The 25,554-nt window shown below is 44.5% G+C and overlaps 1 protein-coding gene across 3 annotated transcripts in view; it reads left to right on the top strand.

The window, feature by feature from the left end:
• Window positions 1-25,554, top strand: part of ARHGAP22 (Rho GTPase activating protein 22) — a 206,275-nt gene that overhangs the window by 30,363 nt on the left and 150,358 nt on the right. For 2 of the 3 annotated variants that reach the window (XM_011990941.1, XM_011990939.1), the window contains exon 1: window positions 17,381-17,749. The exons of the other annotated variant lie outside the window; for it this stretch is intronic. In XM_011990941.1, coding sequence (XP_011846331.1) covers window positions 17,716-17,749 — 34 coding nt within the window. In that variant the 5' untranslated portion in view covers window positions 17,381-17,715. Of the gene's footprint in view, window positions 1-17,380; window positions 17,750-25,554 lie in introns of those variants that run through there. 3 annotated transcript variants of the gene reach the window in all.

The following is a 25,554-nucleotide window of genomic DNA, read 5'->3' as shown; positions in this document are numbered from 1 at the left end:
TTCCTTTGGAGGGGGAGATGCACTCTGATGTTTTGAATTTCCAGCTTTTCTGCACTGCTTTTTCCCCATCTTTGTGGTTTTATCTGCCTTTGGTCTTTGAAGATGGTGACGTACTGATGTGGTTTTGGTATGGGTGTCCTTTCTGTTTGTTAGTTTTCCTTCTAACAGTCAGGACCCTCAGCTGCAGGTGTGTTTGAGTTTTCTTGAGGTCCACTCCAGACCCTGTTTGCCTGGGTATCAGCAGCGGAGGCTGCAGAAGGTAGAATATTGCTGAACAGTAAGTGGTGTTGTCTGATTCTTGCTCTGGAAGCTTCATCTCAGAGGTGTACCCAGCCATGTGAGGTGTGAGATGTCAGTCTGCACCTCAGTTGAAAATGCAGAAATCACCCATCTTCTGTGTCACTCACGCTGAGAGCTGGAGGCTGGAGCTGTTCCTATTCGACCATCTTCGCAAGATGGATTTTTTAAAAGCCACATGATCTAACAATATGCTGTCTAGGAAGACTTTAGATTCAATGGCACCAATAGGTTGAATGTGACAGAAAAAAGTACTCTATGAAAAGAATAACCAAAGGAGAGGGGGAGTGGCTACACTAAAATTAAACAAAATAGACTTTAGGACAAAAATTATTACAAAAGAGAAAGAAGCATAATATATATTAGTAAAAGCATTAATCTTTCCAGAAGATATAACAATATAAACATATATTCACCTAGCTAGAGCACCAAAGTCCATGAAGCAAAACCAGAAAGACTTAGAGAGAAAGAAATGGTGCAACAATAATAACTGGAAACTTCAGTATCTCAATTCCAATAATAGAATAACTAGTCGAAAGGCCAGCAATGAAATAAGACTTCAACAACATTATAAATCAACTAAACCTTTTTTCTACAGTCACCACTCTATGCCCCAACATGCCCTGAGTTTGAAGGCTGAGGTCACCCAGGACCAAATGTAGTATCTAGATTTTCTATGTACTGTGTAAATGTACTATGCCAGATTTTCGATGGAGGATGCTAGGATAAACAATAGTGTGATTTATACTTTTAACAAATCTGGCATATCTAAATCCTCCACCATTTGGAGTACACAATAGTTACCATTTACTTAAATTATTTTCTGAATAAGAATCCAACTTAAGGTATTCAGTGTGTAATTGAATAAATATTGTTCAAATATGAATTGCATAGGAAGCTGAGTATATAAGATTTTAAATGATCTGAAAAGTATTATTATCAAAATGACAGAGATGACAACATGTTTACATGAGGCAAGTTTAAACCAACCAAAATAAATGAGGCAAAAATGCAAAAATAAGGACAACTTATTGCAAAAAAAATAGAGAAATATAAAGCTGTAATGGAGATGTACATACCTTTAAAAAGATAACTTACTAAAAATGCAAGTGTAATGTACTTTCATATACAATGAAAGAGTCTTAAACAAAGGTATGTAGGAATAGCCTGGATGGCTGTGCAAAGGCAGTCATGTATTGGGTTTTCTGGAAAGAGCAGTCATCAGTTGCAAGTAACACACCAAGCTTACTAGAGTGCTCTGCACATCCTGTTCTTCACCTCTTGATGTGGGACCCCCACTTTTGTGAAGTGACAGTGAAGGCCATGGTGTTTGTGATTGGCAGCCTGAACTCCTCCCTCTGAGGAAGGTAAAGCAGTAAGTCCATGGAGCCTGGGCCTCAAGCCCCAGTGCACTGGTGAATTTGACCAGAGAGTAGGGAGACGTCTTGTCATGGATGTTGAAATTAATGTGAAACTCCAACCTAAATGTCTGTCTATGGGCAGAGGGGTGGCTCCCTATTCTGCACCCTACGTACTTTGTTCACTACCTCTGTGAGAGAACTAACATTCCCTCTCTCCACCCACGGCCTATGGGCTAGTTCCTCTCCCCATGCTGGATTCCAGCTCAGACCCTAGCATAGCTCCTGAGCAGTACAAAATGGCATAGTCAGAGCTTTGGGAGGCTGGAAACTGAGCAGAAGAGTTGGATAGTCTAGGCAAGGAATGATCAAGGCCCCAACTGAAGCAAAATGGAAATGATTTCCATAGTCAGGTGAAAACAACTGTGGCACTGCACAGTGGGAATCCATGAAGATAAAGAGCCAGAATATATGAGTGTGACTCCTGGCTCCGTCACTCTTGATCTGAGTGACTCAAGAAAGTCCCTCAACATCTCTGAACCTGCTTCTCCATCTGACCAATAGATATGATAATGTCTGCCCTACCTATCTGAGATGGGCAACGATAAGATAGGAAGACAGTGTATGAAAAACACTTCAGAAACTGTCAAAACTTAAAAAAAAAAAATGCACAAGCATGTGTATAAACACACTGCTCCATTGCTTAGGATGAGCAAGAATCAACTGTGCTCCAACCCAATAAACTCTATGAGGAACCGTATTGATTCATTCTTTCCCAACACTTTGGCCCAGAAAGCTGTATTTTCATATATTGAAGTAAATCTATTTTCTTACTGATCAAAGGTAATACACTTAAGTGTATCACACATTAAAATAGTTTGCTCGTTAGCTTTCCAGTTTGTTTGCAAATCAAATTATTTGGTGTTCTTTTGTTTTTGAAGTATTTGAGTTCCTTGTATATAATGGATATTAATCCCTTGTCAGATAAATAGTTTGCAAATGTTTTTTTCCATACTGCAGCTTGTCTATTCATTCTTTTGGTTGTCCCCTTTGCTTTGCAGAAGTTTTTTAGTTTGATGTAATCTTATTTGTCTATTTTTTCTTCTGCTGCCTTTGTGTTTGAGGTCTTCTTCATAAAATCTTTACTCAGACCAATATCCTGAAGTATTTTCCTGATGTTTTATTTTAGTAGTTTTTAAATTTTAGGTCTTACATTTAAGTCTTTAATCCATTTTGTGTTGATTTTAGTAGATAGTGTGAGAGAGAAGTCTAGTTTCATTTATCTGCACATAGATCACATAGATATCCAGTTTCCCTCAACATCATTTATTGAAGAGACTGTCCTTCCCCCAATGTATGCTCTTGTGCCTTTGTCAAAAATCAGTTGGCTGTAAATATGTGGATTTATTTCTGTGCTCTCTATTCTCTGCCATTGGTCTATGTGTCTGTTTTTATGCCAGTATCATGCTGTTTGGTTTCCAACCCTTTGAGTTTATTTTTAAGTTCAGTAGTGTGATGCCTCCAGCTTTATTCATCATGCTCAGTATTCCTTTGACTACTTGGGGTCTTTTGTGATTCCATACAATGTTGGGCTCATTTTTTCCATTTCTATGAAGAATGTTGTTGGTATTTTACAGAGATTGCACTGAATCTGCAGAGAGCTTTTGGTAAGATTGTCATTTTCACAATATTAATTATTTCAATTCATGAATATATGATGCCTTTCTATTTTGTGTGTTCTTTTCCATTTATTTCATCAGCGTTTCATAGTTTTCCTTGTAGATATCCTTCACCACCTTGGTTAAACTTATTCCTGAGTATTTTTTCTGTAGCTGTTGTAAACAGGATTGCTTTCTTCATATCTTTTTCCACTAGTTCATTGTTGGTGTATACAAACGCTATAGGCTTTTGTATGTTGATTTTATATCCTACAACTTTACTGAACTTGTTTATTAGTTCTAAGAGTTGTCGATGGGGCTTTTAGGGTCTTCTAGATATAAGATCATGTTATTTGCAAAGAGGAACAATTTGACTTTCTCCTTTGCAACCTGGATGTTCTTTACATCTTTCTCAATTTATTCCTAATTGCTCAGGCTAGGTCTTCCAGTATTAATGTTAAATAACAGTGGTGAGAGTGAGCATCCTTGTCTTGTTCCAAAGCCTAGAGGAAAAGTTTTCAGGTTTTCCCTATTTAGTATGATGTAGGCTGTGGTTTGTCATATATGGCCTTCATTGTATTGAGGTACATTCCTTTTGTACCTAACTTAAGAATTTTTTATCATGAAGCGATGTTGAATTTTATCGAATGCTTTTTATACATTTATTGAGATGATCACATGGCTTTTGTCCCTCATTATGTTGATCTAATGTATCAAATTTATTGATTTGCATATGTGGAACCACACTTGCATCCCTGGGATAAATCCCACTTGATCATGGTGAATGATTTTTTTAACCTGCTGCTGGATTTGGTTTGCTAGTATTTTGTTGAGAATTTTTGCATCTATTTTCATCAGAGATAGTGACCTGTAGTTTTGTTGTTGTTGTTATTGTGTCCTTATCTGGTTTGGGCATCAGGGTATAGCTGGGCTCATAGAATGAATTTGGGAGAATTCCCTCCTCTTGAATTTTCTGGAAGAGTTTAAGAAAAAACATTGTACTATTTCTTCTTTAAATGTTTGGTATAATTCTGCATTAGGTCCTGGGCTTTTCTTTGATGGGAGACATTTAATTACAGATCCAATTTCATTACTTGTAATTGGTCTGTTCAGGTATTCCATTTCTTCTTAGTTAAATCTTGGTAGGTTGTATGTGTCCAGAAATTTACTTATTTCCATGAGATTTGAAAATAATTTATTTATTTTCATTTGTTGGCATACAGTTGTACACATTAATCTCTAATGATCATTTGTATTTAGGTAGTTTCAGTTGTAATGTCTCCTCTTTTGTTTCTGATTGTATTTATTTGAGTCTTTTTTCTTGTTCTCATACTTGGTCTAGCTAATGGTTTGTCAATTTTGTTTATTTTTTCAAAAAACCAACTTTTCATTTTGTTGATATTTTGTATTTTTAGCCTCAGTTGCACTTAAATCTGCTCTGGTATTTATTATTTATTTTCTTCTACTAATTTTGGGTTTGGTTTGTTCTTGCTTTTCTAGATTCTTGAGATGCATTACTAGGCTTATTTGAAATCTTTCTACTTTTTTGATATAGCATTTTTTGCTGTAAACTTTCTCTCAATATTGTTTTTGCTGTGTCACAAAGATTTTTATATGTTGTGCTTCTGTTTTCATTTGTTACAAGAAAGGTTTTTAAATGTCTTTATCAATCCATTGGTTGGTCAAGAGCATGTTGTTTAATTTTCATGCGTTTGCATGATTTTGAAAGCTCCTCTTGTAATCGATTTCTAGTTTTATTCTAATGTGATCAGAAAAGATACTTGAAACATTTCAATTATTTTACATTGTTGAGACTTGTTTTAATCCTACAATGTGGTATATCCTGGACAATATTCCACGTGCTGATGAAAAGAATGTATATTCTGCAGCTGTAGGATGAAGTGTTCTGTAAATGTTTGTTAGGTCCATTTGTTCTAAAGTGCAGTTTAAGTTCAATGTCTCTGTTAATTTTCTGTCTAAATTATCTGTCTAGTACTGAGACTGAAGTATTGAAGTTCACAATTATCATTGTATTTAGGGTCTATGTCTCTATTTAGCTTTAATAATATTTGCTTTGTATATCTGAGTGGTCCAGTGTTGGGTGCATAGGGGATTATATCTTAATTTAGGACACTCTAGTTTGGACTAATGCCAACTTAATATCAATAGTATTACAAAAACTTTTTTTTCTATATATCTCTGTTCCCACCTGCCAAATTTATGTTACTATCACCAGTTACATCTGTATACATTGTAGGCCTATTAATGTGTATGACAAGTCATTTATCTGTTTTGGGGATTCTCTCCCTGACACTGGCTTTTGACAGTTTGATTATAATGTGACTTAGTACAAATCTCTGAGTTTATTCTATGTGGGATTCACTGAGGTTGTGATATGTAGAGTCATGTCTTTCATCAGATTTGGAAAGTGAACATTATTCCTTGAAAGTGACCATTATTCCTTTTTCTCTTTTCTTTCTTGGACTTCTTCTATGCATATGTAGGCATATCTAGGAGACATTGCAGGCTCAATTCCAGACCATCACAATAAAGTAAATGTCACAAAAAGAAAGCCACATATATGTTTGGTTTCCCAGTGCAAATGGAAGTTATATTTTCACTATATTGTAGTCCATTAAGCATAAAATGTATATAATTAAATTTAAAAATGCTTTATTGCCAAAAACTGCTGACACCATGACACTAAGTGAGCACATACTACTGGAAAATTGGCACTGATAGACTCATTTGACACAGCATTGCCACAGATTTTTAATTTGTAAAAAATGCAATATCTGCCAAGTGGAATAAAGTAAAGCACAATAAAGCAGAGCTCGATAAAACAGGATATTCTTGTACTTGACAATATCCTACAGGCATCTTAGGCTTTGTTCATCTTCTTCATTCTTCTTTTTTCTGTTCCTCAGACTGAATAATTTCATTTGACCTTCTTCACATTTACTAATTTTTTATTTTGCTAGCTCAAATCTGTTCTTGAGTCTCTCTAGTGAATTTTTTTATTTCAGTTATTGTACTTTCCCAACTCTTGAATTTCTGTTTGGTCTTTTTATATAATTTCTCTGTATTGATGTTCAGTATTTGATGATACATCATTCTCCCAATTACTTTTAGATCTTTGTACATGGTTTCCTTAAATCTTTAAATATATTTTAAATAGCTGATTTAAAGTCTTTGTCTAGTAAGTCCAGTATCTGAACTCCATTATGGACAGTTCTACTGATCGACTTTTCCCATTAAAAAAAGCCGTACTTTGTATAGCTTTGTTTCTGGACAATATTTTTTGTTTCTTTTCATGCTTCATAATTTCTTGTTGAAAACTGGGCACTTTGAATTATATAATATGGCAATTCTGGAAATCAGATTTTCTCTTCTTTCCAGGATTTGTTGTTGCTGCTTGCTGTAGTTTCCATCATTTATTGTTTAATAACTTTTCTGAAATAATTTTTGTGAGTTATGTATTCTTTATCATGTGTGTCCATTGAAGTCTTTGTTCCATTAGCTTAATGGTCAGTTAGCAATTTGACAGAGATTTCTTTAAACACCTAGGGGCAAGGGGTGCTCCCATATCTTTGCTGTGGGGTTGTGTTGAAGACTCAGCCCAGAAGTTTACAACTGTGTCTTAGTTTTCACTTTCTGCTTGAGCAGAGTCTAGAAGTTGGCCTTAGGTTAAAGTTTCAGGTCTTTTTGGGTCTTTCCTAATCATGCACACAACCCTGGCATGTGTATGTATATGTTAGAGCTTTTCAAATCCTTACTCTTCAAAGCATCTTGTTTACCAGTCTTTTCTCCAGAGCTTTAGGTTAGTCTATTTTTTGCTCCAAATATTATCCATTGCCTGAGACAGTAGTGAGTAAAATATTTTTCTCTAAATGTTTCTGACAAAATTCCACAGATATCTACTTTAGCACTGGAAGAGTTCTGGGTTAGGTGACATGAAGGTAAGCCTTTGAACCAGCTTTTGGGTAACTACCAAATAGGTCAAAACAAGTAATTTTAGCTATTTGCAAATGAGGTCCATTGTGTTTCCTACAGTAATGAAACTGCTACCAGGGTTGTCATTTGCAAGACTCTTGCTAATTAGAGAGTTGGAGTGGAACTAGGGTAAGTTAAAATGCAACCTTGCTGTTCTTACTGAGACTCAGCTGGGTTTTCCTGATAAAGCATTCCCCTGACTGATGCAAGCTGTTGGTTAGTTTCTAAAGTTCCAAAACACTGATTTGTCACTTTTTTGTTGTCGTTGCTGCTGCTACAGGAGACAGAATTTTGAAATGTCTTACTCTGCCATTTTAACTGACGCCATTTTCCTCAGCTATTTATTTTAAAAATGAGTGCTCTGTATTATATTTAGCAGGCTGAGTATGGGGTTTTTTTTGTTTGTTTTTTTGTTTTTTTGAGATGGAATCTCACTTGTCACCCAGGCTGGAGTGCAGTGGCGTGATCTCAGCTCACTGCAGGCTCCGCCTCCCAGATTCACACCATTCTCCTGCCTCAGCCTCCCGAGTAGCTGGGACTACAGGCGCCCTCCACCACACCCGGCTAATTTTTTGTGTTTTTAGTAGACACGGGTTTCACCGTGTTAGCCAGCATGGTCTCGATCTCCTGACCTCGTGATCCACCCACCTTGGCCTCCCAAAGTGCTGGGATTACAGGCGTGAGCCACCGCACCTGACCGGGGTTTTTTTCATGAGGGGATTTGGGGAGCATGTAATCCATAATGTTCCTGGAACTGGAATTCACCAGTCATTTTCACTCCACTTCAGTTTGGCATCCTACTCCACTCTTACAATGAATCTATTCTTGTTAAGGTTATAAACAACTCTCCTTTGCCAAATCCAGTAAATACTGACCTCTTCTCAACTGTCTAACCCTCTCATCAGCATTTGACAGAGTGAGACACTACCTTGTGAAAACACTAAACCTGTTTTGGCTTTTATGATACCATATTCCCCAGGGTTTTCTCCCATCTCTCTGCCCATATTTGGTTAGCTCCCTATCTTAGTCCATTTTATGCTGCTATAAAAGAATACCACAGACTGAGTAATTTATAGTGAACATAAATGTATTTGGCTCACAGTTCTGGAGGATGGGAAGCCCAAGAGCATGGCACCAGCATCTGGTGAGGGCCTTCATGCTATGTCAGCCCCAGATGAAGACAGAAAGGCAAGTTAGGGCAAGAGAGAGCATTCAAGAGAACATCAACCCTGCTTTTATAACAATCCAATCTCACAATAATGACATTAATTCGTTTAGGTCAGAGTCCTCATGGCCTGATCACCTCTTTAAAGACTCACATCTTAATAACATCAAAATGGCAATTAAATTTCAGCATGAGTTTTGGAGGGGACATTCAAACCACAGCACTTCCTTAAATAAACTTTCATCCTCCTTCTAATAATCCCTAGATGTTGGCGATTCTCATAGTTTGGTCCTAGCCTCTCTATTTTTCTTTTCTTGTTTTTTTTTTTTACATTCTTCTCAGTGGTCTATAAAAGTTATATTCCTAGCCAAAACTCTCCTCTAAACAGTATAGTCTTACATCCAATTCTTTTCTAAACTTCTCCACTTAGATGTACTTCTGTCATATACCACAAGGGCATGGCACCATGAAGTCTGGCCTAGGTCTAAGAACTAGCAAAACTGGAAACTTGGGTTTGGCTTAAGTTTCCTTCTATCTGGTTCCAATAATGGTCCAGAAATTAAGAAGATCAACTGATACAATGAATGCTTGGTTTAAGAAATTCAAACCAAGGGTTCTTCAAACGTACCATCTTCCTACTAAACTATAAAGCCCTTGTCATTTTTTAACCAGGATAGATTAGTACTGAGGGTATTTGGCAACTAGGTGCTCATCAGTGACCTCCAAGAAAACAGTTTCTGTCACATGACAGTGGTAGTGATTACTGAGGCCATATCATGATGACAGGTATAAACTGCTCCATTAAGAAGCCTATGATGGGCAAGAGTGCCTTAAAAGAAGAGTCACTGAGGCTTCACTAAAGCAAGGCAGCACATGTGCACAAGATTCCACAAAGGCCAAAGGTGTACACGGAGATGGGAGCTGGATTTTGAAACAGATGAGGACAAAATAAAGGTTGGGAGAAAAGAAGTGTTGGTCAGAGGTAGGAGGGCGTCATCCAGCAGCACCTTCTGGTGAGCTGAGATTACTATCAGTCCTAACCAAAAGTCCAGGGTTTCGAAGGATGGCCTGTAGTTTCCAGCCTGAGACATACAGTGATGAGGCTGACAGTATAACTGGGGAAATAGGGAAGGAAATGCCATCAGTGAGAGAATGGACAAGTGGGGAACTGCACCATCTGTGCCGATTTAAAAGGATTAGGAAGTGAGAGAGGAGAACAGGAATGGGGAACATGGCAGAGAGGCATAATGTGGGCATCAGTTAGAATTCTGTGGGTTGTGAGTCACAGAAAGGAAATCCAAACTAGCTAAAGCCAGAAAAGAGAATTTATTGGAAAAATCCTTTGGAAGCTGGAGGACCAGGTTGGAAAATGGACAGAATGGTAGTGGCTCCAGAGAACCTAAAAGCAAGAAGCACAAGTATAGTCTTCTTGCAGGAAGAGCCTGGGGAGGACACCCCTGCAGAGTGTCACTTGTGGAAAAGCCTCATCATCACAGCAGGTGTCATCACTGCCACCAGTGCTGAGAAGTCAACTCTGTCCATCTCTGGGTCACGCTCAAGATAAGATTCAAAACCCAGGCAGGGTCATCTGCTCAGCTGAGCCTCAGCCACATGACCATATCCAACTGCCTGCCAGAGATAGAACAGATCCATTCTTGTAGCTTCCGAAGAGGGAGATGAGGAATTCCTCCAAAACAGGGAGGGCCTAGATATGGTACAGCCAAAAAACAAGTTCCATTCCACTATAACAGATGAGGTGAAGAGGAGGCGTAATCTTGAGAGCAGGAAAGACTTGAGGGAGTTTGTCAACTTGGAAAAAAGCACCAATGAGGGAGAGATTAAAGATGCAAAAGGAGGGGAAATGGATAGAAAGGCAGGAGGAAGTTGACTGGGCACGGTGGCTCAGGCCTGTAATCCTGGCATTTTGGGAGGCCAAGGCGGGCAGATCATGAGGTCAGGAGTTCAAGGCCAGCCTGGCTAACATAGTAAAACGCTGTCTCTACTAAAAATACAAAAATTAGCTGTGTGTGGTGGCACGCACCTGTAGTCCCAGCTACTGAGGAGGCTGAGGCAGAAGAATTTCTTGAACCCAGGAGGCGGAGGTTGCAGTGAGCTGAGACCGCACCATTGTATTCCAGCCTGCGTGACAGTGCGAGACTCCATCTCAAAAAAAAAGAAAAAAGGAAAGGAAAGGAAAGGAAAGGAAAAAAAGGAAAAAGAAAAGAAAAGAAAAGAAAAGAAAGCAGGAGGAAGTTACAGGAGGGATCAAGGGTGTGGCATGTGTGCAGAAGAGAGGGGCAGGGAGGAATTTGACTGTGGTGAGAGGTGTGAGCAATGAGAGAAGGCGCCTGGGAAATTTCCACTCTTTCCATCTGTTCCAATCCCTGCCTTAACACAGCAAGCAGGTATTTTTACAAGGGAGAAGGCTTGTTTTTCAATAATGCAAAGCTGATCACAATGGTGATTTATCGTTTTCTAAAATCTGACTCTTTACCTAAGTTTCAGGGAAGGGAATCATTTCAGACCCGCTTCCTTGTTGGTACCATTGTGGAAGGGCAGGGGTTGCCTTTGGAGCCTGGGCAGCTGATGCAGTGACCGCCCCCTTCTTTTCTAGGAAGGGAGGTGGCTTTTGGGAATCTCAGTGCATCATGTTCCCAGGACCCAGAAACAGAACTGCCACAAAGCAAGGACACGTTTCACTCTTTCATCTCAGCCTCTGACTCCTGGAAGCAGCAACCCTGCCTAGCCCAGGGTGTTAGGCCTGGTAAGCTAGGGTCCTCTCAAAGCCGCTTCCCAAGGTACCCTGTGAGAACCCAGCACTCATAGGCAGGGCCTGTGCTACTATCAGTCCTATACTCTCTCTAATAGAAGCTTCCCCTTGTGAGAAACCCACAGACTTCACAGCTGAATAAATTCTTTATCTGAAAGTTGCTCAATTCAATGGGGAGCCCAGATAGTTGTCCAAGTGGATCAAAGAGTCCTAGGTGAGTAGTATTTCCCTGAATCCAACATTTACAGAGGCTTAAAATTGAGTCTGCAAGCTCTAAAGCCCAAGCGTGGTAGGCATGGAACTAAGCTGCTCTGAACCTGTTTCCGAAAAGGACTCACTGCCCAACTGCAGGAGTGAAGTCAGCTGACAGCTGCTAGCTGTTAGCTCTTTTAGGGTGAGGCTTAGCTTTCCAGCCAACTTCACTCTCTTCCTGGGTGGCTCCAAGCCAATGACTGCACAAGTCCTGGCCACCTCCGCCCAAAGCCAGGCCCCTCCAGTGGGTCATGTGCTCGGAGTGCCAGTTGGGCTGGCAGCAATACTGTCAGGTGTGCAGTGTGCTCTGATACCTTCCTCCCTGTCTCTGCTTCCCTCCTTTCCTGGGCAAAATATTAATCCCTAAAAAAACTCTTATCTCAGCATCTGCCACTGGAACCCAGCTGAGGCACCACTCATTCATCTATTCAGCACACACTATGCATCCTCTGACTTAGCTGTTGCAAAGTTAAAGGTAATGTGTGACAAGTGCTACAACAGTGGTTGGAACAAAAGGTTATGGTTATGGTGTCTGAGCCAATGCAGTACCCCTAAGCCACCTTTCTCACAGACCAGGGCTGAACAACTCTAGAAATCATGCCCAAGGGCACAGGTTGCAATCCAGGGGCTTTCCAAGCAAAGCCTCTCTGCTCCAGTCTGAATTCTCTTGCTCCATATATCTGGGTGGTTTCCTAGTGCCTAATTCTGTGTCTGTCCTTCTGTCCAGGATCCCAAGACAACAAAGACTCCAGATAGGTAGAAGTCCAGGTTTTACACCCCTTCTGGGGTCCTGGGCTGTCAAAGGGAGGGTATGCCATGGATGCAGGGTATGGGCAAAACTGAAACTAAAAGCCAAGGCAAGGGGACAGAGATGGTGGAGCCAAAGGGCAGAGACAGACTTTAGGCCCAAGGCAGCAGAGCTGAAGCCAGGAACAGTGGGTGGAGAGAAAGGCCATTACCTCTATGACAGAGCAGCCTGCAGTGCCCAAGTGCCCAACGGCAAGATGACCAGGGACAGGCTTACAGTACAAGCAGGGCAAGGCCACCAAAGTGGCACAAAAGTTCAACTTTGATGAATCCCACACAGTTTCCCAATTTAAATATCTAGGAAGAATATTTTTTAATTCAGCATATGATAGGTTTTATATGTAGATGATATTCAAATTATGGATGAGGGGGCAGGAAAAACTCATACTCCTCTAAAGATCTCACAACAGGCCTTGTAGAAGGTCCCCATGGCCTTGGGCATGGGTGATATGGGAAATGTTAAAGGTGCCGAACTCTAACCATAGAGCACTGAGCGAGGAGGTGGTGCTGGAACAAGGTCTAGAGGGATGCATCAAAGTTCAGAAGGCAAAAAAGGGCAGGCAGAGTGGAGTGTGTATCCAGTGAGAATGTTGGCTATAGTAATGAAGAGGACCAACTATGAAATGACTCGATACAGTATAAGTTAATTTCTCTTTCTCTCAAGATGTTTCTGGATTGACAGTGAGGGCTTGGCTCCATGCAGTCATTCAGGGCCCCAGACGGCAGGGATTCTACCATATTCTACATAGGAATTTCAAAGTGATCCTATCCCAGTCAACCAGGAAAGAGAAATGAGCTTAGAAGGGTGGCAAGAGAAGGAGTCCTGGAAGCCAAGCCTAGAAGTAACCACATCACTTCTGCTCATGTATAATGGCCAGGATGCAGTCACACCTAATGGCAAGGATGCTGGAAATGTAGAACATCTGTGTGTTCCCAGGAAGAAGGGGAGAACAGATTCAAGTGGAGAGTTGGTATCCTTTGCCTAGAACAGGGAGTCTACAGTGACTGGGGCAGACAGAGTGAATGTGGTGGAAACGGGCCAGAGGTGTGCTGACAAATGCTTAACAACCAGCTCTGTAGAAGAAAAACAAAACAAAACAAAACATTTAAGCTCTGATTTACTGCATTTGCTGGTTTTCTTGGTGTAAATACTCCCACAACATTCAATTTCAAACTACCAGCATGATGTCACTGAACATTAGAGTTGAAAAGAGATGAATGGCAGCAACCCAATATATATTATCCACCATGTAGAAACAATAGATGTCAATTACCTTAAGAATAATAAAATGTAGTAAAATGATTTGGAAATTACGAGTTTTTAGTGCTTGTTATCTTTGTCTTAAATAGTTTATTTAATTATAAGTTTATATATATTAATTTCTAATGACACTCTTGCTAAACAACTGGCTTACAAAACTCCTGAAAATGTAACAATCAGTTATGTCATTGGTACTCTCTAGCTGGTCCAGCCCACTACTGGGATAGACAGAAGGAGAAACCAAAGCATGAGGGTGGGAGCTGCCCATGAAGACCCGGAGTGACACACAAGGGAGCTGCAGCATCAGCCTCCTGGCAGCAGGAACAGAGAGCGTGCTAAGCAGGCAGGCTGGGGACCCAGGTGCTGGTGACCCCTGCGCAGGCATCACAAAGCCAGAGTAGCATTGTTTCTCTCCTCTGCCTCCAGAAGGGCTTACTCTGGTCCTCCATGCAGCTTCTGGAACAGGGGAAGCAGGGCTCTGCTATCTATACATCGCCTTTGTGCAAATTAGAGGAAAGCTCCCTCTTCCAGCTGCACAGCTCCCCACCTCCCCGTGCTGGAACACATGGCTTTGCCAATGGAGCCCAGATTCAGCCTCCTTACCTCCCTCTACTGGACACCTTTGCGCAGTGCACAGACTATCCAACAGCACCTGTGCCTCTGCATGGAGTTGTCTCAAGGTGGGGCTTCAGACAGATGCCCTTTCCACTTTCCGACAAGGAGATTTATTGGCAGATGTGCCTCTCCCTGAGAAGAATCTCCCTCAGGATGGCAGCCGGCAAACACCCCAAATGCAGTAGTCTTCTAAAGCCGTGGTTCTCAACCCTGGCTGAATCCCTAGAGGAGCTTTTACAGCTCCCAATGACAATAAACCCTCCAGACTAGTTAAATCAGAGCCACTGATGGTGGGACATGGGAATTCACTGTCAGAGCTCCCTAATATGTAGCCAAGGTTAGGAACTACTGTTTTGAAGGCATCCTGGCTCCGGGCCAGTTGATGCTGATTGGCAGCCATCCCACCGACAGGTGTGCATTTCAATAGATGCCTTCTGGGGAGTTCTGTCCATTCAGCGCTCTCCACATATCCTTCAGCTCCTGTCCCTGAACAGCCCTTAGAAAATACTGAATGATTCAAGGCAGGAAACCAGGTGAAGGCAGACCCAGGACCACTGCTGTTAAGGGGCAGCACCGTTTAGGCAGTCACAGGGCAGTGGAGAGGGAGGCATCTCTCTGTCGCCACTGCTAAGCTAGACCTGTGTCTCCCACTCCTTGGTCTTGGTGTCCCACTTATAATCGAGAAGACTAGGGCTGGTTCTTCAAATAAAAGCTTATAGGATGTCACATGTTCAACAGATCCCTTTGCCCTGCCCTTGTCCCCACTCCATCCTCCCACAAGCCACCCAAGAGGAAGTGGGAGGCTCCCAGGGCCCTGCGGATCAGGGCTGGTAAACTTCAGGAGGGAGGGGCTCCAATTCCTGCCTCTATGGACCCTTCATCTCAGGAAGTACTGAGAGTACAGTCTGAGGGTGGAGAGGAGAAATGAGCTACTTTGCCCACCTGCCCCATTCCCCCAGCCTTCTCAGATGCAGAATCCAGATCAGCTCCTGCCCTTTTCCCAGCCTGACTTCTGGGTGTGAGCCCAGAGCCTGTGGTTTTGTCCACTTCCAGGTCTGATCCCCAGAAAAGCAGGCGAGTGAACACAGTGACTTAATATCATCAGGGAAAACAGCTGCACAGGAAAAGCGCCTGGGGGTGGTTTCTTAACCAAAACAAGCGTGAGTGGACCCAGACTAAGTCTCAGGGCATTTCCTTGCCTCTGACTTGGATAAAGTGGTCCAGGCTGCATTACTCACAAATGGCTTCCTGATTGCTCAAGACATTGTTACAGGCCACAGGACTTGCCCTGTGACCCTGGTGTCGACATGAGATTTTCTAGCTTGATATTCTCCCTACTCCTCCTGGGTGGTCCATGTCCCAACCAGGGCTTGTACCTGGCCTTAAAGGAAAAGGAGGTCAGTTCTGTCATTCAGTGGTGTTTCTTGGATCTGCCCATCAAGCCAGAATTTCCTGTGAGGCTTCTGGCCTGAGTCAGCCTGGGGCTCAGGGAGGGCATACAAGAGGGGCAGTCCAGGGACACAGATAAGGACCCAGGGGAAGTGCTTAGCGGCTCATTCTGCTGGTGGAATCAGGAGAATTTCATTGGGGAATTGCCCAAAGAAGGACAAGGCAATGTGAGGAAGGGCATTCCGGAAAGAGGGAGCTACACGTGCAAAGACACGGAGGCACAGAAGAGCAGGGGCTGCACATGCAAGAACAGGAATACACAGGAGCGGGGCATGTGCAAAGTCAATGGGGCACACAGGAGCAGGCGCTGTATGTGCATATGGTTGTATAGCACATCAGCAAGAGATAGGTCAGAGAGGAGGCCATGGATGCTACCATGAAAGAACCTGGAATGTTATGCCAAGGTACTCATTCATCCCTCTGAGGAGCAGCTGAAGACCAGAACAAGTGGCTTGATGCTGAGTAAGACAGCTTTGTCTCCAGGGACTCCACCTTCTCCCACCAGCTCGGCCATGCGGCTCACCACATCCTGATGAGTCTTCCTCCTTACTCTGCAGTCCTTCCCTCTCCACAGGACACACTCTTCCCTAGGGAGGATTGCCACAGTGATCTCCTGGTGGGCCCTCTCCCTCTCCAGCTGCTAAAGTTGATTATACACCAATAGGAACCTTGGGGATCTGTGGACATGGGGCACTCGAGGGAGTGGGGAGGGTCAGATGGAGGGCATGGCTATCTGAGCAGGGGAGGGCATTGTTCAAATCCCTCTTTGCCAGCTACTGAAAGGGTCACACAATCCTCAGGCCCAAATGGCCAGACCCACGCTCAGATGCCTAAGAAGATACACGGAGTGATTATCAGGGGCACAGAGGCAGGTCACCGTTCAGCAAGTTCATTGGGGGCTCAAGCCAGGAGCTGTTACCATGCAGTGATGGGAATAGGGTGGAGAGGCTGGCATCACAGAGCAGCAGGAGCCGTAGACACAGCCCTGGGCTCCGGTGCCCGCCCTGCCGCTCAGTACTGTATGACTTTGGGCAGGTGATTCAACCTTGCTGTGCCTTGTTTTCCACATTTGAAATGCTATATATATAACACCTGCCTCAGGAGTTTGAGAGTTAAATGAGATATTGAATGTAAAGCACCAGCCTCAGTGCCTGACACATAGTAGGTGCCTAATAAACGATAGCTACTGTTATGATTGCATTCCTTGGGTAATTTTTAGCATCTTGAGGCTGGATTCCCCTCCTCACAAAGCCCCCGTATGCACCCTTTAAAATTATGCCAGTATCAAACAGAAACATAGCAATTAGCAGAGATTCACTATTCAATTCAGATATTCCTATGTTAAGAGCCCTGAGTTAAGTGCTTCCTGGCTTCTTATTACTGTCACCTTACTAAGGAGGCATAAATAGTATCCCTAACAGGCATCTTCCTGCTGGGAGTCTCCTGAGGAGTTTACATTGCCAGGCTGCTTGCTCCTTCCCAGACACACCCAACTTTCAACACTTAAAACAGTGAGCTCATAAGCGGGTCCCCGTGGGCTGGGCCCTGCGTGGGGGTCTCGGCTGCTCTCTCACCAAAGCGCTCTCCCACCCGGGCTCGGCAGGGAGTGCGGCTCCTAGGCGGCGACAGAAAGGCGCATTTCCTCCAGCCTCAGCAGAGAAGGGACGGAACCCCGGTACCCTCTCCCGGGCCAGGACCGCGCCGGGCGTCTTCGGCTGGCCCCGCCCCTCTCGGCCCCGCCCCGCCCCCGCGCTCAGCTTGGACAGCCACGCCTGCGCCCAGGCCAGGCAGAGGAACTGCCCCGCCCTGGTCCAGTGATTGATCAGCAGTGATTACTGAGGCTTTAATGGTCCGCTTGGATGGGAATTAATTCTGGGATGGATAAATAATGCATCGAGGTTTATGTAGTCCAAGGCGAGCCGTCCGTCCGGAGCCGGGAGAGGTAGCCGAGGGAGCCTGACGGGTGACGCCAGCGGCCATGGGGCCCCGAGCGAGCAGGGCATGAGGGGCGACTGGGCGCGCGGACGAGCAAAAGCAAGTGGATGACAGCATGATCGGCCCCGCGGGGCTGGCCGGACGGCTGCAAGAACATGCTGAGCCCAAAGATCAGGCAGGCCAGGAGGGGTAAGTCCAACTTTCTGGGGTTTTCTGGGCACCGCACATGCCTCTTGGCAAATGTGCGCGGCCACTTGGCCAGCTGTCACGCCGTGTGTCACATGGGGCGGGTGTTCTGGGACCATTGCCGCTGAACAGTGAGCATCCTCCTAAGGAAGTGCCCTTCCTCCTGAAACTCCTGGGCTGCGTGGGGACCCGACCTGAAGTTGCAAAAGGGCGGTGGCCGGCTTAGTGTCCAGTGGGTATGCACACTTCGCCCCACATTCCACATTTTGCAGGGGCCCTCGGTCGCTCCAGGTGACCTGGTGGCAACTTTAAGGAAACTTTGCCTCTTTACTGAGAAGGAAATGCCCAAGATTTGCCCTGTGGCCAACACAGAAGCACCACTTACCAGGGAAGGCAATGCCCTGGCTTCTAGAGACAGCTGGGTGCAAGCGAGGGTCTTCATCCCTGCTGTTGTGCAGGCAGCATTTCCTCAAGCAGGCCAGGAGCAGGCAGGCTTTCCTGCCAGGAGAACACCCAGAGAGCTGCAGGGCCTGGGGCAGGACAGGTGGATGGGGGAGCAGACTCAGACCAGCAAGAGATGGGAGTCAGGAGAGTCCAGGACTGGGCTAGTCAGCTTGTGTCCAGCCAGCGACCCAGCACAGTGACCTGAAGACTTGGCCACTGTATGAGGCTAGAGACAGCATCTCCATAGACAACAACTTCTTGGCCACGGAAAGTGTCATTTTGAATGAGAACATCTGTCTTTTACAAAAAGTAGAATGTGTCTTTTCAGGTGGCCAGTATCTGGGAGACCTGAGCTCCTTTTGTAAACAATGAAGTGGAGGATGGGTCTTTGGAGGTGGATGGAGCATTTGCCTGGGAGCTTGGAAACAGTTTGTGTCTCACCAGGTGTTTGCAGCTGGGAGCCTCCAGCCTTCTGTGGATTCACAGGGAACACACCCATCTTATTAGCACCTTGCAAGCGCTCGAATGATTTTCCTGGATGGGACCGGCCTTCCAGTGTGTTCCACAGCCGTCAGAACCCCTCTGTGGGGTGCTTTTGGATGGGCTGAAACCTGTGTACCCCAGTGGGCAAAGGAGGACCTTGCATGGCTCTGCTGAGGAGGGGGCAAGTCTGGTGATGACCCAAGGGATAGGACAGGCCAGAAGCCTCTGTGAGAGCTTAGTTCCACCCTCCCACTCCTGTGTAATGAGCTGGCCACTGGCTACATGTGGCTACTAAGCACTTGGCATGTCACTAGACCAAACTGAGAGAAATATATACCAAATTTTGATGATTTAGTACAAAAAAAATGTACAATATCTCATTAATAATTATTTTACTGAAATGACAACATTTTGGATATATTGGGTTAAATAAAATCCATTATTAAAATTAATTTTACCTGTTTTACATTCTTTTACTATAGCTACTAGAACATTTACAAGTACATATGTGACTCATATTGTATTTTTTATATTTCTATTGGACAGTGCTGGTAAGAGACCAGTGCTTCAGCAAAGGGGCTTACAGGCAGCCTGTCTTTGAAATCCAAGGTTTCTCATAAATGTTTAAGTCAATAGTTCTCAACCAGGAGCAATTTGCACCCCCTAGGGAACATTTGGCATTGTTTGGAGTATTTTTGGTTATTCCAACTGAGGGGTGCTACTGGCATCTAGTGCATATAGGCCAGCCATATGGCCCTCTTCCAGTTCTCAGTGTTCTATGAACCTTCTACCATGGGGCTTTTGCACATCCTTCTTTCCCCTGGAATGCCTCCTACATTCACATTTGCACACATGCAAGCATGTATGTGTGTGCACATGCATTCATGCATACAAACATACACACACACACCACCCTTAATTCCTATTCACTCTCTAGTTATAGTATAGTTCAAGTGTTGCCAGCCAAGGAAGTCTTCCCACACACCCCAGTCTAGGCTGGATCCTCTGCGCCAGCTCTCCTTTTCTTTATGGTATTTACCATAGGTTGCAGCTGTATACTCCTGAGTGTGACTGTTTGGTGAATAACTGTCACTTGCATGCTCCATGAGCTCCGTGACAGCAGGAACCATTTCTGTTTGGGGGCATCATTATGCCCCCAATGCCAGGTACCAGGTGGACACTCAACCTGTGTTTTTTGAATGGATGAATAGCTGGATAGAGGAGAAAGCATTTGCCTGGGTGGCTGGAGCGCTGTCTCTACCCTAGCTGGCCTGGTACTTAGGAAATTTGACCTCGCCTTTCACTGACTCATATGTTGCAAATATTTTCCTAATTTGTTGCTTGCCCTTTATTTTTATATTAGAGTGGGGTTTTTTTCTAGATTTACATGTTTTTAACTTGCATACATTTTCCTTTCAGAATTTCTGTCTTTGTTTGCAGTGTTTCAAAATAAAATTGATGTTGCTATTAAGGAGGCTCCTTCTTTTAAAGGAAATCATCAGACTGATGGGCAAAGTTACAGGAGCTCTCACCATCTCCCGTAGCAGGAGTGTCAATGTCTTAGGAGTCTTGATGAATGTTCAGAGCCTGGTCAATACTTTGGGGGTGGGGAGAGAAAGCTCTATTAGTGTGATGAAGTAACTTCAATGGCCTTATTCATGTGATTGTCCCACAAGAAAGTAAACTAACATTTATGGTGTACCCATGCTCCAGGCACTTTTGTTGTACCTCATTTAATTCTCATAACTACACTCTAATGTGATATCATTGTTACCATTTTGATAGATGTAGAAGAATCATGGTTGCCCAGCCAATAAATGTGGGATGTAAATTTGTCCGTCCAATGCTAAGGCTTCTGCCTTCTCCCTAACCCAACACTATCTGAAGACCACTGCACCTGGCCCTGTACATCTCCATGACAGCTATAGGTTCTTTCAGTGATAAAATGCAATGATATTTTTAAGAAGGTGCATCTAAACACATGGAGATTAGATTTAGACAACTGATAGAATGTTTAAGGTTGGATTATTGATACCTAGCAGAAAACTAAGCAAATAAAAAAGCAAGGCAATTATGAACTCCAGGGAAAACAAAAGTGATTCATGAAAGAAAAATTATTATCATATACGACATACCTCAAGTGGGACTAGCAATTAAATGGTGCTAATAATGGAAATTCTGTTGTTAATCTAACCAAAATGATAATATAACTATATTGGGAGGGTGGAGTGGGTGCTTACGGATGGTGGGGAAAAGGGAGTAAAAGAAACAAAATCTTCATCTTTTATAGTAAGAAGTTAATAAATAACACTTAAAAGGAAAAAATCAAGAAGTAGCAATAAATAAATACTATCTGGAAACATAGAAGTGATACCAAAAGAACTAATGACAAAGGTTGAAAGTGGCTGCCTCTGTGAGGTGGGGGAATGGAAGTAAAGGGATAGGACACTGCTGGGTTTTGCCCCAAGACTGTAGGACTACTTGAAAAGTGGTTAGGGAATGACAGCCCAGAGGTCAACTGACCTCATACCTGCTCAGACTGGGGGATCCTTCAGATCCCTGGAAGATTCTGCCCTTTAGGGACACTCATAGGGTTAGCAGTCCTCCTCAGATTGCTTAGTTATGAATGTTGTGGCTTCCAGGATATGCCCTTGGCCGTGCCATGATGCCCCTGCCCAGGCTTGTCAGATACCATGAAGGCTCCCTATGAGAGTCCTCACCACCTTCATGGCCCTGAGAGTGAAGCAGTTAAGGAACAGTCACCTAATTAGGTGACACAGCATCTGACTTTGCCTAATTCAGAGAGAGGACGGAGGTCTAGCAGAGTGGTCAGTAAGGTATGCTGAGGAAGGGGCATATTAGAACCGCTCATGGAGGGGTGCATCCAGGTTGTGGGCTGGAGCTTAGCCAGGGACAGGAGGCCTCAGAGGAGCCTGCTCTGGAGAAGAAGGGCCAAAGGGAACTCACCCAGCAGTCTCTACTTCCAGGCCAGGCCCTGGCACCGCTGTTTGTAGCTGACACGTTCTGTGACAGCAGAGGTGCCCAAGCCTGGACATCCTCTGCCACTAGCCAGGTGTTCCACCCCATGGAGAGGACCAAGCGGTCTCTTGTCAGTCCCTTCTAAAAATTTGCTCAGAAGTGAAATGAAGTTACAGAGGCCCTCAGATCAGCAAAGGGTCCAGGACAAATCCAGGGGAACCTGATTAGAGGAAATAAAAGTTTCCAGTTTGGGGATCTTTGAACAAGAGTGGCCTCAAATCACATTGCAGCCTGATTTTTTTTTTTTTTGAAAACTCTTCTAGGATTTTCATTGTTTATGTCTAAAAATTTTAAGATTTTCTTATTGAGGCATAATTTACAGAGTAAAATGCACAAATCTTAAGTGTTCTCTCAGTGACCAGCCTGAAGATCAAGATATAAAGCAGTTTCCTTAAGCCTAGGAGGTTTTCTCCTATGTCTTCCCAGTCACCCCGACCCTTCTCCCAACCAGAGCGACACCTTTCTGATTTCTAGCACCCTACAGTGATCTTACCTATTCTTCAATTTTATATAAATGCAATCAAGGATATGACTTTCCACTATTCATACATTAAAGGCCACGAACTGTCCTTTCACTTTCCTCTTTAAGGAAGGAAGGAAAGTGAGAGAATCTCTATTGAGTGTTTAGAATGTGCCGGATGCAAGCTGGACCTTGCGTTACATGTAAATGTCCTATTTTAATCTTTACACCAACTCTGTGAGACAAGGGAGAAAATAGAGGCAGAGTAATATAAGTAAAATGCTCAAAACTGCACCACTAATAAGAGCAGAGCAGCTTAAACACAAGACTCAGGTCTGAGAAGCCTCCCTCCCAAATCTAGTGCTGCACAGAGGCAGATGGAGGCTGATGTGTCAGTGAGCAGCTCATGCCCCCAGCGATGCCAGCAATACAAAGCTGTCAAATCCTGTCCAACCCTCACAAGCACCTGTCTCCATGGAAGGCACACACAATGCTATCACTAGGTGCGGGGGCCAAAATGAAAGTGGAGACAGGCCACCCACTCTGTCCTGGCCTGTCCCGGATTTGTTCCCCTGAAAGTCAGCCTGGCCCAGCAGCAGGCTAGTGGGAAAGGGGAGGGGAATTGGGATTTTATGGGACACAGAGCAGTGGGCATCCTGTGGAGTTAGCTCTCGCCAGGGGTGCCAGGTGTTAGCCATGGTTGCAAAGGTGTGTGGTGAGCTCAGATGGGCTTGGTCCCTGCCACCTAGTGATGTTGAGGAATCCCAGATTTGGCTGCTGTTTTACTTCAACTCCCATATTTCTGAGAAAAAAAGATTGGCTATTCCAAATGCTGCAGCCTCAGATAGCTTCCCCTCCCTGATTTAACTCTTCATGTGCTTACCAAGTGCTTAAAATCGCAACAACCACACTAATGCCTGTTGAGCTCATGGGACACTCTGTCAAGCAAGCACAGCACATGAAATGACTTTATTTGTGTCCTCCAATGTCCCCACCTGGCAGGCCCTGGGTTAACTCTGGGCATACCTGGATAGAGGTGCCCTAGGGTCAATTTTGTTTGCAACATAGAAGACCAGGTCAACATTTCTAGGTCCATGGTAGCTGGCTGTGACCTATCTCTCTGAAAGCATGCTTCCTAGTTTGTCCCTCACTTTAGAATGTCACATTCTGTGTGGCTTGGAGCCCTGTTGGAACTTCCGGTTTGAAGTCCTGTTGCACCTGTCATGTGCAGGCACATGCATTATCTCCCTTCATCCTCAAAAGATTCCCATTGAGAAAAAGACCACTGTTGCCCCATTTTTCAGATAAGGATTTTCAGGTAAGGATATTGAGTCCCAGAAAGGATAAAGAACTTGCCAGCCAGGAAGAGTACCCAACCAGGAAGGCGCACTGCTGGGATCCAGAACCCAAAGGCTTCTGAACATACAGTGCATGCCTTCATATTTACATGCCAGGCTCAGATCCAGGCAGCAAGAGAGAAGAGCCATCCCAGGTTGTGAAAGCCTCTGTGCTAAGGCCCAGAGGCAGCAACCTGGGGCAAGCAGTGTGCCCCTATGGTGGCTGCAATGCAGGAAGGCAGGGGGAGGACAAGGTGATGTAAGGGAATGAGCCTGTCCCACGTCCAGGTAGGGTTTTAGACAATGGAGTGGTGTGCCTGGCCGGAGCCTTAGGCAGGCCTTATGCAGGCTGCAGTGGGGGCAGCAGGTGCACAGGGAGTGGCCCTGAGGGCAAGGAGAGAGGGTAAATGCTAGTGAAAGCAATGGTGTTTCCCATCTGCCACCTGCAGAGAAGGAGAGGGAGACACAGGGGCCTTTGTTGAAGCAGATGTATGGAGAGCTGGGTTCCTCTGCTTCCAGACACTCTTCCCCCAGTGCCAGCTGTGCGCTGGGCAGCAGCTGGCACCTCCCCACACTGCAGAGTTTGTAAGTACCAGAGTGTTTCAACACCACAAGCTGAGAACAAACACTCCCAGCCACCACCCTCCAACCAGCCCTTAGGCCACCAGTCCATCTGCTGCTGCCTGAGGTTCATGCCAGGAGATGAAGGTGGCTGTTTGTACCCAGAAGAGGGGAACTGTGAACTCAAGCCTCTTCCCCCACCAACCCTCATGTTCTCCTTCTTCCCAGACAACTCAGACCAACTGATGGGAAAAGAGAATTTCTCTTCCCATGGAAGATGTTAGACATCCATAAGTGCCCCCACCTGACCAGTGCTCTTAGACACTCAGAACACACAATGCTGCTCAGTGCTGGGCTGGAGGAGCTCCAAGCTGGCCTTGTAGCCCCAGACAGCTGGAGAACTAGCCATGACCTTACTGTTTGAAGATAGGGATAAGTGATTTATTTTTAGCAAGACAGGCCTGAACTGAGTTAGGCATGGGCCAAGAGGCCACCTTGGACTCCACTGTCCAAGGCAGCAAGGCAGTCTGGACCCTGCCCTGATTCTGCTGAAATCCTCACCAGCCCCCATGATTACTTAACCAAGGGTAGAGAATGTATTGATCTAAGCTAATGGCTCATAGGCAGGCAGAAAATGAAATTTATAATCGACATGCAATTATATTGATTTTACCGATCCCAGGCTCTTGGTGAATGGCCTGCTTATCTGAACAGAGCAGAAACAGCAGGCACCTGGGGTCCTGGGCCATCAGCCCCTGAACAAAGTCCAGAAGAGAGGAGAGAGCCTTCGAAGGGGCACAGCCCACGGGAGCAAGAAGCAGGGCCAACACTGTTCACTCAGCACTTCACTGCTCTCAAAGAAAATTGCTCATTCATTCCATCCTCACCACTGTCTAGGAAGCAGCAGGATCCGTATCTGGCGCCCATTTATAGATAGAAACCTGAGGCTCTAAGAGGGTAAAGGGCCTCAGGACTCAGAATCCTGTGCATCTTCCATGACCTCCCACTGCCTCTCCATACCCACTGCTAAGCTACAGTTTTGCTTTTCCATTTTCCTGCTTGCTGCTTCTCTGATTATGGACTGAGAATCAGTAATCTCATGCCCTTTAGTTTTTCATGTGTGGAAACAGGCCGTGGGTAGGAGAATCCTGTTGGCAGATTTCTCCCAACCCAAGCGGATCATCTACAGAGGCACAAAGTCTCTTGGATTTGATGAGTTCTCATCCTCTTCAGACTTGAGGATTCCTGTCTCACATTCACAGACATGAGATACATGTTTATGAAGGAGAGGTACATGTCCAGCCAGAGGTGTCAGCAAGGTCCCGGGGGCAGCATAAGGGATGGAAGTCAATCATTCGGCATTGAGAGCCTACCAGAAGGGTCTTCATACCTTAGGAAGTAACTGCACTGACACTGATGCTTCAAGAGTGAGTCAGGATTCACCAGCAGAGTCATGAGTCCAGGGAAAGGGAAAGGCAGACATA

The sequence above is a fragment of the Mandrillus leucophaeus genome, unplaced genomic scaffold (genome assembly GCF_000951045.1).
Source record: "Mandrillus leucophaeus isolate KB7577 unplaced genomic scaffold, Mleu.le_1.0 Scaffold388, whole genome shotgun sequence".
In the NCBI taxonomy this organism is placed as follows: domain Eukaryota; kingdom Metazoa; phylum Chordata; class Mammalia; order Primates; family Cercopithecidae; genus Mandrillus; species Mandrillus leucophaeus.
This window is presented reverse-complemented; position numbering and strand designations above follow the sequence as displayed.